This window comes from Cervus elaphus, chromosome 5 (assembly GCF_910594005.1).
Source record: "Cervus elaphus chromosome 5, mCerEla1.1, whole genome shotgun sequence".
NCBI lineage: Eukaryota > Metazoa > Chordata > Mammalia > Artiodactyla > Cervidae > Cervus > Cervus elaphus.
In genome coordinates, this window is record NC_057819.1 from 50,976,851 (window position 1) to 50,991,386 (window position 14,536).

Below are 14,536 nucleotides of genomic sequence, written 5' to 3' on the forward strand. Positions count from 1 at the left end.
ATTTGCAGAATCATGATTTGCAATAAAAGACAATATTTCATCCAATGTAACCAGTGATAACAACCTTAGTCTTATACAACAAGTTTCAATATGGTATGAAATAATTTTTTTGTATTTCTTTCAAAAACACCAGAGAAAAAGAATTGCTTAGGATATTGAAAACTAAAAAACATTCTTATGGGAGTAACATTTTACCTTGTTTCAAAAGTAAGAACGTAAAACTATTAGCAACCACCAATTGTGTAGAGATTAAAAATAAGTCACTAAGCTACATACTTTATACAAATCAACTCATTACTACAATCCAATAAGGCACGTGTCATTATTATGGTTACTTTTTGAGATGAGGAAATCTCTTTGCAACAACAATGATGATGACAAAAAAATCACTGAACCAATACATCAAAGTTCTTTAGTATTTGTATATATATTGATGGTGGACATTATCTATGTGTGAAACTAAGGCTCTTTAAGAAAAAGAAAAGGAGAGAAACAGAATCCTTGACTGGCATGTCTCTCTGACAGAATACATCAGAAATTCAGATCAAGCTAATAATGGCAAAAATAGTCTTAAATATGCTTAAAATGCACAATAGTTTTTTGTTTTATACACTGAAAACAAAACCTATGCTTAAAGTATTAAATAACATGAAAAAAAGAATATGAATTATCTCCATGCCACTGAGGTACCATGTCATAAATGTAATATTATGGGTTCACATCCAAACCTACAGTTTGCCCTTGTTTTTGTAAGAAATTATCTCTGACAATGGATTTTAACAATAGGTCTCTTAAAATGTTTTTAGACTTAAAAGAGACAGCCATAAACCATAGCTATCTCTTTAACACAAAGCAAATTCAATAAATACTTTACATGAAATCTAGTAAGAGAAGTCTTTTCTCCACATTGCCACTTACACACTAATTATTTAAAAAACAACAACAGAGCAACCTATTTATCTCTGTAATCAATAGATGTAGAGTCCAAATGTAGTTTATCATTTCAGAGTAATGCTAGAAAGAACTAGTTTCTGGTAAACGTATGTTCTCTACCACAGTTCTAGTTATAAAGGTAAAAAGATTGCTACAAACTTATGTTTCTCAATAAAAGAATCTTTCACATGTTTAAATTTGCGTAAAGTAATTTGTATAAAGGTTACATCCGATAGTATGAAATACCGTTTTAACCTCAATTGCTGGGTCGGGAAGATCCCCTGGAGAAGGGCATGGCAACCCACTCCAGTATTCTTGCCCGGAGAAGCCCAGGGACAGAGGAGCCTGGCAGGTACAGTCCATAGGGTTGCAGAGTCAGACATGACTAAACCAACTTAGCATGCACACACTCTGGTTTATGTGTCCAAAATTTTGACAACTCTGGTACTTGGCCAGATTTAATCAGCTTCCAATATACTTGCCTCCAGAACTTTAGTCTACCTTCATTTGAATTGTCAACCCTTTAGGCATGTTTCTCTGAAGTCCAGGTTACTTCATACTGACTCACCTTTGTACTTGTTTCCCTGTCTTCAAAGTCTGTCCCTTCCTCTCCCTTTCTCTTCCTTTCTCTCTCTCCTTTATTACCTAAGGAACACCAGGGGCTTCTCTGGTGGCTCAGTGGTAAAGAATATGCCTGCCAATGCAGGAAACATGAGTTCAGTCCCCAGGTCTGGAAGATGCCCTGGAGAAGGAAATGGCAACCCACTCCAGTATTTTTGCCTGGAAAATTCCATGAACAAAGGAGCCTGGCGGGCTACAGTCCATGGGGTCACAAAGGAATTGGACACAACTTAACAACTAAACAACAACAAGGATCACCTACTCATCATTTGAGTCTCTGTACAAGCAACATCTCTCTAGATAAATATTTCCTCCTTTCACCTCTGTCAGACTGGGGAAATAATCTACTGTGGGACCAATCACACCATGCTACAGCTATTTGATTACATATTTGACTCAATGCCTAGACAATAAAATCTTGAATGGAAGTCTTATTCATCACGTAAGATGATGCACAATAGCTGGAAAATGGTAGATATTTAATAAGTCAGATGAGTTAAATAGCTCCAAAATTCTGTCCTTATCTTACATTGTACTATTCATATTGTCCTTCTTTTGACTTTCTGACCATAGATTATGTGATTTTCCTGTATAAAGTCCATTTTCTATACAAATCATAAAAATCCATTTTTCAAAGTTCTAGATTAAAAATAATTCATTTTGGAACATATATAAACCATCATGCCACCTAATTATAAAAGGATGATTTTTATCAACAACAAAAAGTAAGAGCACGTATCCAGTTCCTCAAAGTTACGAGTGCCTATGATATTCTACAGCTATTTACAGGCTTTCATAACTACTTGTTCATTAATTACATCATTCTCTTTAATTGGATAGTTATGAAAAAAATTCACATGAATATTAGAAATACTCAAGTTTTGGAGTTCACAAATTATGGAACATTTGTGAGCAGTCAAGAGTCCATTTTAAGTTGCATGTATATTTTTAAGAAATGAATTAGCTAAAATATAAATCTATTCTTTTATGCTTTCAGGTGATCAAACAATTTAATATTGGATGTAGAATACATAATAAAGTTACTTACATCTAACTTATGATAAAATCAAGTACATTTTACTGCCCAAGACACTGATGATGAAGATGAGAAAGCTAATTAGCCCCCACTGAATTCCTTCTTAGGTCTACTTTTTAACCTTACATTTTATTCCTTATAAATATTTCACAGTAAATATAAATACTTACTTTTCAGGATTTTCTACTTCTTCAGTAACAAAGTTGAGATAAAACCTAAAAAGACATACATAAATTACAAACCTTTAATAAACTTTATGATCACTATCCAAAGTTTCACATTTTAAATATTTATAATCAAACTCAGAATTATAAAAACTTTATAAACAAATAACCTAAGATGAAATTCTCCAACACTAAAAGCTCCCGCATTTTATTTTTCTATTAAACAGCATTTATGGAGTTCTTTTCTATTTCTTAATTTTTTATGGAGGTATAACATGAACAGCAAACTGATTAGTAAATAGTGAACAAATCTTAATGTATAAACATGTAAACAGTATGTAAAGAGTAAATGTGTAAATATGTATAATGTAAAAACAGCAAACAAATCTCAACATACAATGATAAATTTTTATTTATTTATACACCTACACAACCAAAACAAAGATCAAAACATAAAACATTTCTAGCACCCTAGAAGGTTCCCTCAAGGCCCTCTGCAGTCATCTCTTTCACCCTCCTATAAAGGCAACCACTATTCTGATTTCTATCACTGTAAATTAGTTTTGCTCATCTCATTACAATAGACTAATAATATCTGCTTGTATAACTATTACACAATATTTATTCCTTTGTGTCTGTTTTTTTTGCTGGACTTTATATCTGTTGGCTGTCATCCATGTTATTGTATTTAGCAGTATTTCATCATTCTTTATTTATTGCTGTTTTTCATTGTATGAACGTAACACCATACAGCCTACCACTGATGGGTATTTGAATTATTTCCAATTTATAGCTATTACGCATAAGGATACCATAAATATGCTGGTGCATGTCCTTTTGGGAACCATGCAGTCATTTCTTTTGGGCATATACTCAGAATATGATCACTGGATCATAGGGTAGATACATGTTTATTATTAATTTTTTTTTTTTTAACCATTTTTGGATTCCTAATTGCATTCCAGCAATATATGAGATTATTATGTGTTAGTCACCGGGGAAATAAAAGTAGGAAATCTATAATCCCTTTCCTTAAGGAGCTCATTGTTCATAGAATGGTCCATTGTGGATATAACAACACAGGAGGCAATGCTAGAGCATGTCCAGGTTACCAAGAGCCAAGGGTGAGGTCAAAACCAGACTGGCAGGTCATAGAAAGTTTTTGAGAGGAGGCATCACCCTAGTTGAGGCCTCAAAAATTCTTAACCATTAGCCCTGGTGAAATGGCATAAGGACACTCCAGGTGGCTGCTGCTGCTAAGTCGCTTCAGTCGTGTCCGACTCTGTGTGACCCCACAGACAGCAGCCCACCAGGCTCCCCCGTCCCTGGGAGTCTCCAGCCAAGAACATTGAAGTGGGTTGCCATTTCCTTCTCCAATGCATGAAAGTGAAAGTGAAGTCGTTCAGTTGTGTCCGCCTCTTAGTGACCCCATGGACCGCAGCCCACCAGGCTCCTCCCTCCATGGGATTCTCCAGGCAAGAGCACTGGAGTGGGTGCCGCCGCCTGCTCCGTATAGCACATACACATGCGGGTGTGGTAAAGTCCTCTATGCACAGGGACATGAGCTGCGGCTTAGTAATCTGCAGTACAAAGGGTGCCCAGAGAGTGAGAATACAGTGTAAGGCAAGATGGCCTCTGGCTTCCGGGAATCTAGATTTCAGCAGGGGTGACGGGTCAATAAAAACTCTAGGAAAATAGAAGTACAATAATAACATTTCTCAGTTTTAGGGAACTGACTTACTAGATATGAACACTGAGGCAAACAGGAAATAAAAAATGGGATAAAAGATACTAAATTCTCAATCTGCACTTCTTCCTTTGAATTCAGTTTTCCAATATGCATCCCATCCAAATAATCTCAAGTCTTGTAGTTACAAGAACAACATGAGGTAAATATGCCTTCTGCATGATAGTAACTATGAAGTTGCCTTTTTTTTTTTTTTGTATATTGAGGCAGCTAATTTTAGGTCCATTGTTAGTCAATACACTATAAGCTGATACTAAAGAACAGAACATTTTGAATATTTCCCCCAAGACCTGAACACTTTTGTCATCTCTTTCATGACAAGAAGCATTCTAGACACATGATATTTCACTTTCTAGTCCCATAGGGTTGCAAATATTACCCTAAACTTACGGCTGAAAGAAAAATCCAGATTCCTTTCCTTCACTTTATTACTCTCCTTAGCCCACCCAGGAATGTTGGCTGCCTTGCATCCTTGACTTCTTTTTCCAGTCTAAAAGGACTGCTGGAGACCCTTTAAAGCCCTTAAAGTTCTCTTTCAAGGTTCCAAGATGCAGCAGACTCTTCAGATATGCACACATGATAACCAAATCGTGAAAATGGGAAAACAAAGGATCATAATGAACAGAGCTAGACATATAAGGACAAAGACATTTTCATTTCTTCACTGCAGAGACTTAGAAAATGTCCACAAAGTAAAATGTTATATTTTCACTGTACTCTTCTGTGTTCTTACTATTCCTTAGAAGATAAAATAGCCATTACATAGATCCACAGAAGCATGGGGCAATAGGGACAAATTCTGTATACAATCTAAAACCAAGTGACTAGAATATTAGTCCATCAGCCTTTTACATACTTAAAGTATCTCATAACTTAAAACAAAGATGAGAAAACCTGTCTTACTCCATCTTTATTCACAAGCAGGCAATTGATGCTCATAGTTGTAAAAAACCAAGACAACAGGCCCAAAACGGAGTCATTTATACTTAAGCCTCGTGTCACCAAACCAAAACATAATTCAGTTAAAGTTTCAGATCTCCCAGAAATGGAATCCAAAACCACTCAGTTAGGAATTGCACTATTTAAGTATTCTACCTGGTAGCCTCTTCTTATCCCCTAAATGAAAATAACTCCGTAATAACCAACCTGTTTTTTAGCTTAGTATAACTTCTTTGTTCCCACTCTTTCAGCCTATAAAAAGCTTTCTCTTTTGTACAGCTCCCTGGAGTTCCTTTCTACCTGCTAGATAGGATGCTGTCAATTCATATCGACTTTTTCTCAAACTCGTAAAAATTTTAATATGACTCAGTTTATCTTTTAATAAAATTAAGGTGCCTGATATTTTAAGGACTATGTGCGAAGCAGGAACATTTGAATATCTGAGAGAACAGTAGCAGCAAAGGTGATCTAAAAGGTTAGCAGCCAAGGATATTTTTTAATGACTAGAAAGTAATTTTCTCAAACTAGAGGTTGTAGTTATACCAGGAAGGCAAGCAACAATCAATACTTATATCTGGAATATGCACTCTGAGGGATTTGATGCATTTGTTATAAGCCCAAGGCAATGGGAAGTACATGAAGAAAATGAACAAAACAAAAAAACAAGGGGAAAAAAAAAAAAAAAAACTCACACAAAAACCACACACACACTTAGAAATATTTCCAGGCTTCTCATTTCAGAAATAGCCAGTTCCTTCTAAACAGTTGTTTTAGAAACCGGTCTTTTTCCAACAATGCTAAGGAAAGAAAGGAAATATTTATGAAAAAAGAACCCAATTTCAAATATTTTCCATAGAGAAAAGGAAAGGACTTGGGACATGGTAGCAGGGTGGGAAGGAGAAGGCTTCTTATTTTGGTCCAAACATTCACCTCCTGTGGGAAATACATCTTTATGCTCCCCTAGTCTCCAATCATGCATCCAGAGCGTTCTCTATACATCTACTCAAGTTCTCTAGAGAATGTTCACAAGATCTATCATTCCAGCTTTTCCATGATTGCGTATACAAGGCATTGTAAAGCTGGCAATGCATTCCAATACCCAACTATGAATTATTTTAAAAAGAAGTTTATTCTTTAGATTAGATTTGACACAATGCTACAAAATAATCCCAGCAGATGCTTTAGAAGACTAAATCCATTGAGGATATGATTTAAAAGAAACAAAAAAGACACAATGAAAAACTATTTCCTATCTCATGGTTCAAAAAAAATAAAAAATCCCACCAAGTAATATTTAGCTTGGATCAGGATATGGGGCTGAAATTGGTTGAGTTCCCCTAGGCCACAGGGAGACTGACATATTTCTCTGAATGCAGACGTTGGCAATAATATTAAAGTTCTTTTGACCCAACTCTATGACCTGGCTGGGTTAATGATTTCTTTCCCCCAATCGTGTTTCTGTGAAGGAGTTTTCATCATTCTAAAAAGGTCCAGCACTCCTCATAAACCAACAGCCTGCTCTATTCACATCCAAGGTCTGGCCTTGTCTTTTTCCTATTCAATGGGTAGGTGGTGAGTTGCTAACCTAACAAGGCTTCCCTGGCAACAAGGGTCTTGCTGCTTTTACTTAACACTGTGGGTGGTTAAGTTCTGACGACAACGACTGCTTCTGTCTCCTTATTTGCAGTGCCCCCTACACTTTCATTTTTGCATCAAACATTGTCAGGGCAGGAGCACAGGGAGTGGAAGCTCATTTACGGTGCCCCACTTATAATTCCACAACACAGTCTTTTAATTCCATCATGAAAGACAAAGAAAGGTCAGAGAGGCGGGGTCATATTTGCAAAATGACTACATAACCCCTGCTTTGGGCACTCTTTTAGTTTCCATCTTGTTCCATTTATATCCAGATATTAACTTTTTCCTCTGGAATTCCAAACCAGCAGACTATTTCTTCTAAACACAGCTCCCTTTTTCTAAAACGGATGGCCACATGTTAACAAGCAGGTTATTTCTACCTACCTGCAAAGCAGCATTCAGGTAGCTGAACAGTTATTGGAGACATACAGGTACTTATCTGCCCCATACATAAATCACTTGTATCAAATAACATTCATTTAAAATCCAGACCTTAATGTCTTATGACTGAACTCTCTAGAATATAAGAAAACCAAGTTTCCTGTTCTTTAAAACAGGACATGGACATAAGGATTCTATGAGGAAAAGTACAACATAAACAAGGGACATGTAAACCCCATTTGCCCTGTAAACAGGGTGTTGAAATAAATTTCTGTGTCTAAGATGGAGCCACTAATCTCCAAGTCAACCCTGGATTCTATACTTACTTCTTTGTTTTACATTCATTTTCCTTTTTTCTCTTCTTTGTTCCTTACTCTTTGTCCCATAAAAGCTTCCTATCTTCCACCTCATTTTTAAGTTCTCTGGACTCTTGTTTATATCACCAAAATTGTCTTTTAAAAATCTTTCTAACAAGAGTAACATTTTGGGTTTAGCATCAACAAAACTAAAGATTAAGATAATAAGATAATTCAAAATGAAAAGACTCTTTATACTTGGAGAAAGCTAGTAGCCCTCAAAAGCTTACAGAAGTGGAGAAGATTTGCTCTCCATAAAGCAGGTGACTTGAGTATTCAGCCCTTGTAATAGGGGAGTGAGTTGGGTAGAATAATATTTTAAGATTCCGTGGGAACAGATGCATGGCACTCACAGGCAAAAGAAACTTCATTCAATAGAATTAATCAAAACTCCCTCATGAGGATCTCCACATCCCACAATCCTGCCTGAATACTACCAAGCCCCCAACACTTGGCTCTAACTGAAAGCTTTTGTCACCTCCCCATCTTGCTCTGGCCCCTCCTGGTGACCCTCCCAGGGCTTGGCTGCTGCCCCAGGGCATTGGAGCTCTGATCAGGCTGAATAGCCATAGAATAGATGATTCCACTGCTAACCCTGGGAGCACAACTCCTTTTTAAATTTTTTTTTCTTGCTCAGCACCACGTTGTGCTTTGGACAAAAATAAAAAGCCTTCAAAAATACTAAGACTAACGCACATACACAATGGCTATCAAAATATTTCAAAAGTACACAAATATTTTATGCTAGACTCTTCAGAGCTACAATTTTCTAAGAACTTCAAACATTATGCTTCAGAGGCCATGCTAAAATTTTTAGTTCCTCTACTCTCCTAACCCTCCTGTAGTGCTATGAATTTCCATAATTCAGTGATATTAATAGGATAAAAATTTCATTTATTGAAAAATACATTTTTATATTCCATGCATTAATTAGAGAGTAAGACCGTAAAACTAAAGAAACAAAAAGAAATTGTGTTTGTATTTGAGATGCATTTACATAATTTTAAGCTAGTGTAGTTTGTTGCTTTTTTAGGCTCATAGAACATCCTCACTGCAACTGTACAATTAGCTCCATATATAATTTTTTAAAAAGAAATATTGCGACTAACTACTTCAAAACTGAAATTTAATTTTACTACAATCATTTTGATGTTTAAATAATGGCATTTCTAGTGGCATTTCTTGCAATAATCACCTCAACTGAATCTTACTACATCAATAAAATTTAATTAGAAAAAATTCCCACTCATAACCATGGTTATTGTTATTCAAGTTCCTAAACAAAACAAGACATAAATACAAAACTTTAGTGCTTCAACCAGAATGTCATCACATTTTGACATGGATCCACAGAAATGTACTTGTGGCACTGAGGTTTTATTCATCTTTTCTGCATTTTTTGTTTTCAAATGTTGAGGAAATTTTAAGGAATTTATAAAGTCCTTTAAAATGTAGCAGATTATCTAGTACATCTGATTTCGCTGTCCCATTTATTGCCTTTAGAGTACCATTTTACCTCCTGGGAACATGTCACTTATTTCTATATCTGAACTCTCTCTTTCTTATAGAAAGGTGGAAAAAAAAAATCAACTAATCACTCTTTGTGTAGACCTTGGAGCTTTAACTTGGAAGGCTTTTCGACAAAGCACTATTCTTTAATGGCTTTTGGCACTATTATGCCCTTACTGATCCATACTTATAAATGATTTGTATTGGTTCTCAAGACCCAGCATTTGTTTATTTTTTACATTATCATGTTAAATTTACATTATCAGGTTAAATCTAGTACCTGTCTTGACTGGAAACCTCAATGATGTTTGTGTTAAGCTGTATACACAGTGACTGGACTGGTGAAGGGAGCCACATTACCTTCCTCTCTTCAAGTACAGCATATCATGTTGAATTATGGCTGTTCACAATTACCTAGCACCTCGCTTGGCACTTGAAGTACTTGAAGGAATTAATGAACCATCCAAATCACCAGTTGATAGTGATATAAACTTACCAGCCAGCATACGCATACATTCCATAATAAAAAGCCAGTGGCAATCCCATAATACTTGCATCTCTTCCTGAAAAGGCATCTTTAAAATACTGTGTTTGCCCTGAAATATGAATAAAAAGATTAAGGACTTTTCAAAGAGCTGGTTATTATTCATTCTTTAACCATAAACATGAAAAGGAGGAGAAGGGGGCTTGGGGATGAACTATACAGTTTCAGGTCTAGATTTCTTACTCTCTGCTCATTTCCAACTTTATCTATTAATGCTGTATCCATTATCGAGAAGGAATCCCAAACATATGCTGATTGCCACTAACACTACTTCACATTTATTTTAATAAAATCATGGCAAAGAGGAAAACATTTCAAAAACAATCCCTTGCTTTAGCATGCCTCTACTCTTAACAGAGTTTCACCATGAAAGAAGACTAAAGGATCATCTGTAAATTATAGTTTTTAGGAGTGTGATATAATTCTCAACAGTGATGATAATACAGTGCTTGGGAAGAATTATTCAAGGGTCTATCTTCAATGAAGAGGTGGCATGAAACCCCAGAACCACCTTCTCACATCATTTAACTTGCTTTTTTTTGCTTTCTTCCTATAGTTCATTAGATACCAACAGGGGTTGCAAAATGCTGTGAAACAAATCTGCTTGGCACTTCCAAGCTTGTTTTACAAAGAAAAACTTATTGGAGCACAGTTGGGCTTACTTATTTACCTAGATACCATCAGTCTATGGCTAATTTTACTCTCCAACAATAGGGCTGATAATTGTCACAGAGATCACATGGCACACAAGGTTGAAAACATTTACTATCTGCCCATTTACAGAGAAGGTCTGTGGACCCTTACCTAGAGAATGGCACTGCTTCCTTCTAGAAGCATGGAAAAGAATCTATATTGAACTTTAAATAGGTTTAAACACATTGTTGCATCAACATGTAGACTGAGTGCTTTTATGCATCATAGTTTTCTCCTCTTTGTGAGGGGACTTTTCTTCTATATCTTTTGGATAATTAAAAAATAGAAATTCAGATTTAGTCAGTCAATATTCAAAGTAAAGCATAATGAGTTTCTGTTTCCCAAAGAAACTAGCAAATGAGATTATCTAAATGGGAAATATGACTGTTTCAAAATTGGCCATCACATAAATAAAAGGGAGGTGTACATAAAACTCTCTCCACACTTAAATTTCAGTTTCTGTTTGCAGTTTCCAGACAACAACGTATATATCAATACAGAATGTGAGTTTTGAGGCCAAACATGGAGAATATTGTGTTATCCACTAAATGGCTTTCTCTCAAAACATCCAATTCCTAAATATATATCATTTTTTAAAATGACACTGTCAATTTAGAAATATCTGTTTTACTAAAACATCTGTGTGTCCTCATAGAAGAAAAACAGAAATCTTGGAACCCAGATTAAAAACATCTGCTATATATTGCTTTATCATGATCTGTGGTCTCCTAGGCCTTATGGGACAATATTGCTAAAAGTGCAATACTGAATAATCAATAAAAGATACCAAACTTTGTAAAGATTGAATCCTGAGTACAAAGTATTACAAAAGAGAGCTGTTTCCAAATTTCAGACGTATTTGGCTGCATAACAGAGATCTCAAGAAGATGAAAGTTATTAGATTCAAAGGAAACTTTAACAAATCCTCATAAGAGAATATAGAACATACAATTATTTTCTGAATCTCATTAGATCAGAATAAATGTACAATCTGGGTAAGTAAAATTTTTCTCCTCTTGGAAGTTTTGTATTAATGTGAAAAATACGTGATAAGTTAGAAACAAAGAAATATCACTGTTTTCTAGTAACAGAGTAAATATACCTGCTAAGAATACTCTCCAAAATATTTAACTTATTTAAATGTGGTAAAATTCCCAGGTCATTTCTCTGTTAAGTGAGATATATAAGGAAACCTGGTCACATTAAGCACTGATAATGAAACTGGGGACAGATCACTGCCACGTCCCCTGCCGCTTGTTTGTAGAAAAGTTTTAGCCCCGTAGGCTTCCCTGAGTTCCAAAGAATGATTTTAATCAGAGAAGTGAGAAAATGCAGAAACAAAGGAAAGCAGTCAAGAAAGATAAAAGAGTAATAGTTTAGCTATAAAGCAAAATTAAGTTTCCTTAATTATTTCTTGGGCTTCCCTCATAGCTCAGTTGGTAAAGAATCTGCCGGCAATGCAGGAGACCCGGCTTTGATCCCTGGGTCAGTAAGATCCCCTGGAGAAGGAAATGGCAACCCACTCCAGTATTCTTGCCTGGAGAATCCCTCAGACAGAGGAGCCTAGCAGGCTACAGTCCGTGGGGTCGCAAGAGTCAGACACGACTTAGCGACCAAACCACGACCACTGGTTGTTCCTTAGGGCTACAGATAACATCCTGAGTCCTATCCTTGAGTGGTTTCCCAGATACTAAAGCCTGGGAGGCTTTAGTATGGGGAGGAAGAAGCTAATTGAAAGATGACCACAATCACAGAGCCCCCACATTGGCTGGAACCTAAGGATTGATAATGTTGACCTCTGTGACCTCACCTTTATCATCAACCTATCAGAGTATTGTGCAGGAGCTTATCAGGTGCCCTGTGACCTTCTCCCTCACACTCTCTTTAAAAAGCCTTTCCTAAAAGTTACCAGAGAGTTCAGATTTTTTGAGCATGAGCTGCCCATTCTCCTTGCTTGACTCCCTGCAATAAGCACTATGCTTTCCTTCACCACAATCTGGTGTCAGTAGATTGGCATTGCTGGTCCTTGGGCAAGCAGACCCAAGATTAAGTCAGCAACAATACCATAAATACTAAAGGATCATTTTATTGTAAGTGTCCAAAAAAAAAAAAAAAGCTAAAGCTAAAAGATATGTCATGACTTCTGCTCTCAAGGAATTTGCAATACAGTAACATTTGGGCAACTACACCTCACCTCACCTCACAAACATATATAATTAAGTGGTAAAAACTGACTACAGTCTTACATCAAAGAGAGAAAAGAAAAAAAATAATCTTCATTTTAAAGGACTGTATGCCATTTTTTTTTTTTTTTTTGGAATCTAAATGACTCAGAGTTTCTGAACTTTCCAAAAATGTAAGAAATTCCTTATAGAAATATAAAGAGTTAGCCCAGAAAAGGAAAGCAGTAACAAAATAAATTACTTTCCATATATTTTTAATGGATCAGATAAAGTATGAGAAGGCCAGCTCTGTGGAGACTGACATGAATTAGAAGAGTGAGTTCCTGTTTTCCCTTCAGTGTAAGCTATAGTATTAAAGATCTTCATCGTGTTTATTTTGAGTTGGCTGAGGTTGCTGAATTTGATGCAAACATTTAGCGGGGAGAGTTCCAAGATGTCCCACTAGGTTTTATTAAACAGACAGCAGTAGTTCCCTTTCCCCAGATACAGAGTGACAAATTTTTCCACCTTTGTTATTGTTTAATGCCTCTACCATCAGCAATGATTTTTTGCTTAATTTTGGTATTTCCTTTTGCCTTGAGTAATCCTTCTCTTGCAACTTCATTAAATTTCTCTATAAACTCCTTTTCTTGGAACAGACAACATCAATGTAAATATGAAATACTTTACATGCCAAAGTTACACATCACTCCTTTATCATTTCTTCTTACTTCCTTACTTATTTCCTACTACTGTGCCCATTGTTAGTTAAATAACTCACTAGGCCTCCATCTCACCCAGTAATTTCCCCTGAATCCAAGCAATTGCCTGTGCCTTCTTCTAGAACAATTGAAACTCTAAGTGACATCACTCTCAACCATCTCAACTCTAGAAAGGCAAATACTCCCAGAAAACGGTGTTACATTTCTACAGAACTGCAGATTTTACATTAAAATAATGTAACAATAAAATACATTTTTACAACTATTTTTATTATCAGATAGCATTTGTTTTTTTAATGAATGCTATTTCCATAGCTGACTCTCCTTCTATCAAAATTCCATTCTCAAGGTAAAAGGAGTAATTACCAAAAAGTAAAACAATATTTTATCATTTTTCATTATTTTCCAGATATCTTTTTCTTTCTCTAATCCTTAATATATGTTTGAACTACTTTAAAGTAAAAATAAGAAGACATATTTATCTGTAGCTAAAACAGATTATTTTTTTTTCCCACTTTGTGTTTTCACTACAAACAGTTTGCGGCTGCTGCTGCTAAGTTGCTTCAGTCATGTCCGACTCTGTGCGACCCCATAGATGGCAGCCCACCAGGCTCCACCGTCCCTGGAATTCTCCAGGCAAGAACACTTGAGTGGGTTGCCATTTCCTTCTCCAACAGTTTAGACCAAGAGAAAATTCACGGATGCCTTATTTTGCTGCTTGGCCCAGTCTTAATCCTCTTGTTGCCAATCAGCTGTAAATACCAACTCACCCTGCAATGTTGCAGCCTTTCAAATCAATTAGATGACAGTATAGAGTCTAAGTTCCATGAGCAGAGAGACTAACTAAGGGATTCTGCTAGTACAAGCGAAAGTCAGTGTTAGAAGGGACCAAAAGCAGATACGTATTTTAAAAAGCATTTACTTTTCAGTCCATACCTTTAATTAGCTGCATCACTCCAGGGACTATAATTATCAGAATTGCTGTGAGCTTGCAAAAGGTTAGGAAAATCTGGATCCGGGCGCTCCAGCTGACACTCATGCTATTTAGGACCATCACCACAGCTGCAAACAAACAGATGAAGTTACAAAAA

General features: G+C 36.0%; 1 protein-coding gene across 3 annotated transcripts in view; it reads right to left on the bottom strand.

Moving 5' to 3' along the window:
• Positions 1–14,536, bottom strand: part of SLC7A11 (solute carrier family 7 member 11) — a 248,002-nt gene that overhangs the window by 213,600 nt on the left and 19,866 nt on the right. For all 3 annotated transcript variants that reach the window (XM_043902431.1, XM_043902434.1, XM_043902432.1), the window contains exons 4-6: positions 14,382–14,507; positions 9,821–9,920; positions 2,761–2,805 (exon numbers count right to left, since the gene is read on the bottom strand). In XM_043902431.1, coding sequence (XP_043758366.1) covers positions 2,761–2,805; positions 9,821–9,920; positions 14,382–14,507 — 271 coding nt within the window. The remainder of the gene's footprint in view (positions 1–2,760; positions 2,806–9,820; positions 9,921–14,381; positions 14,508–14,536) is intronic.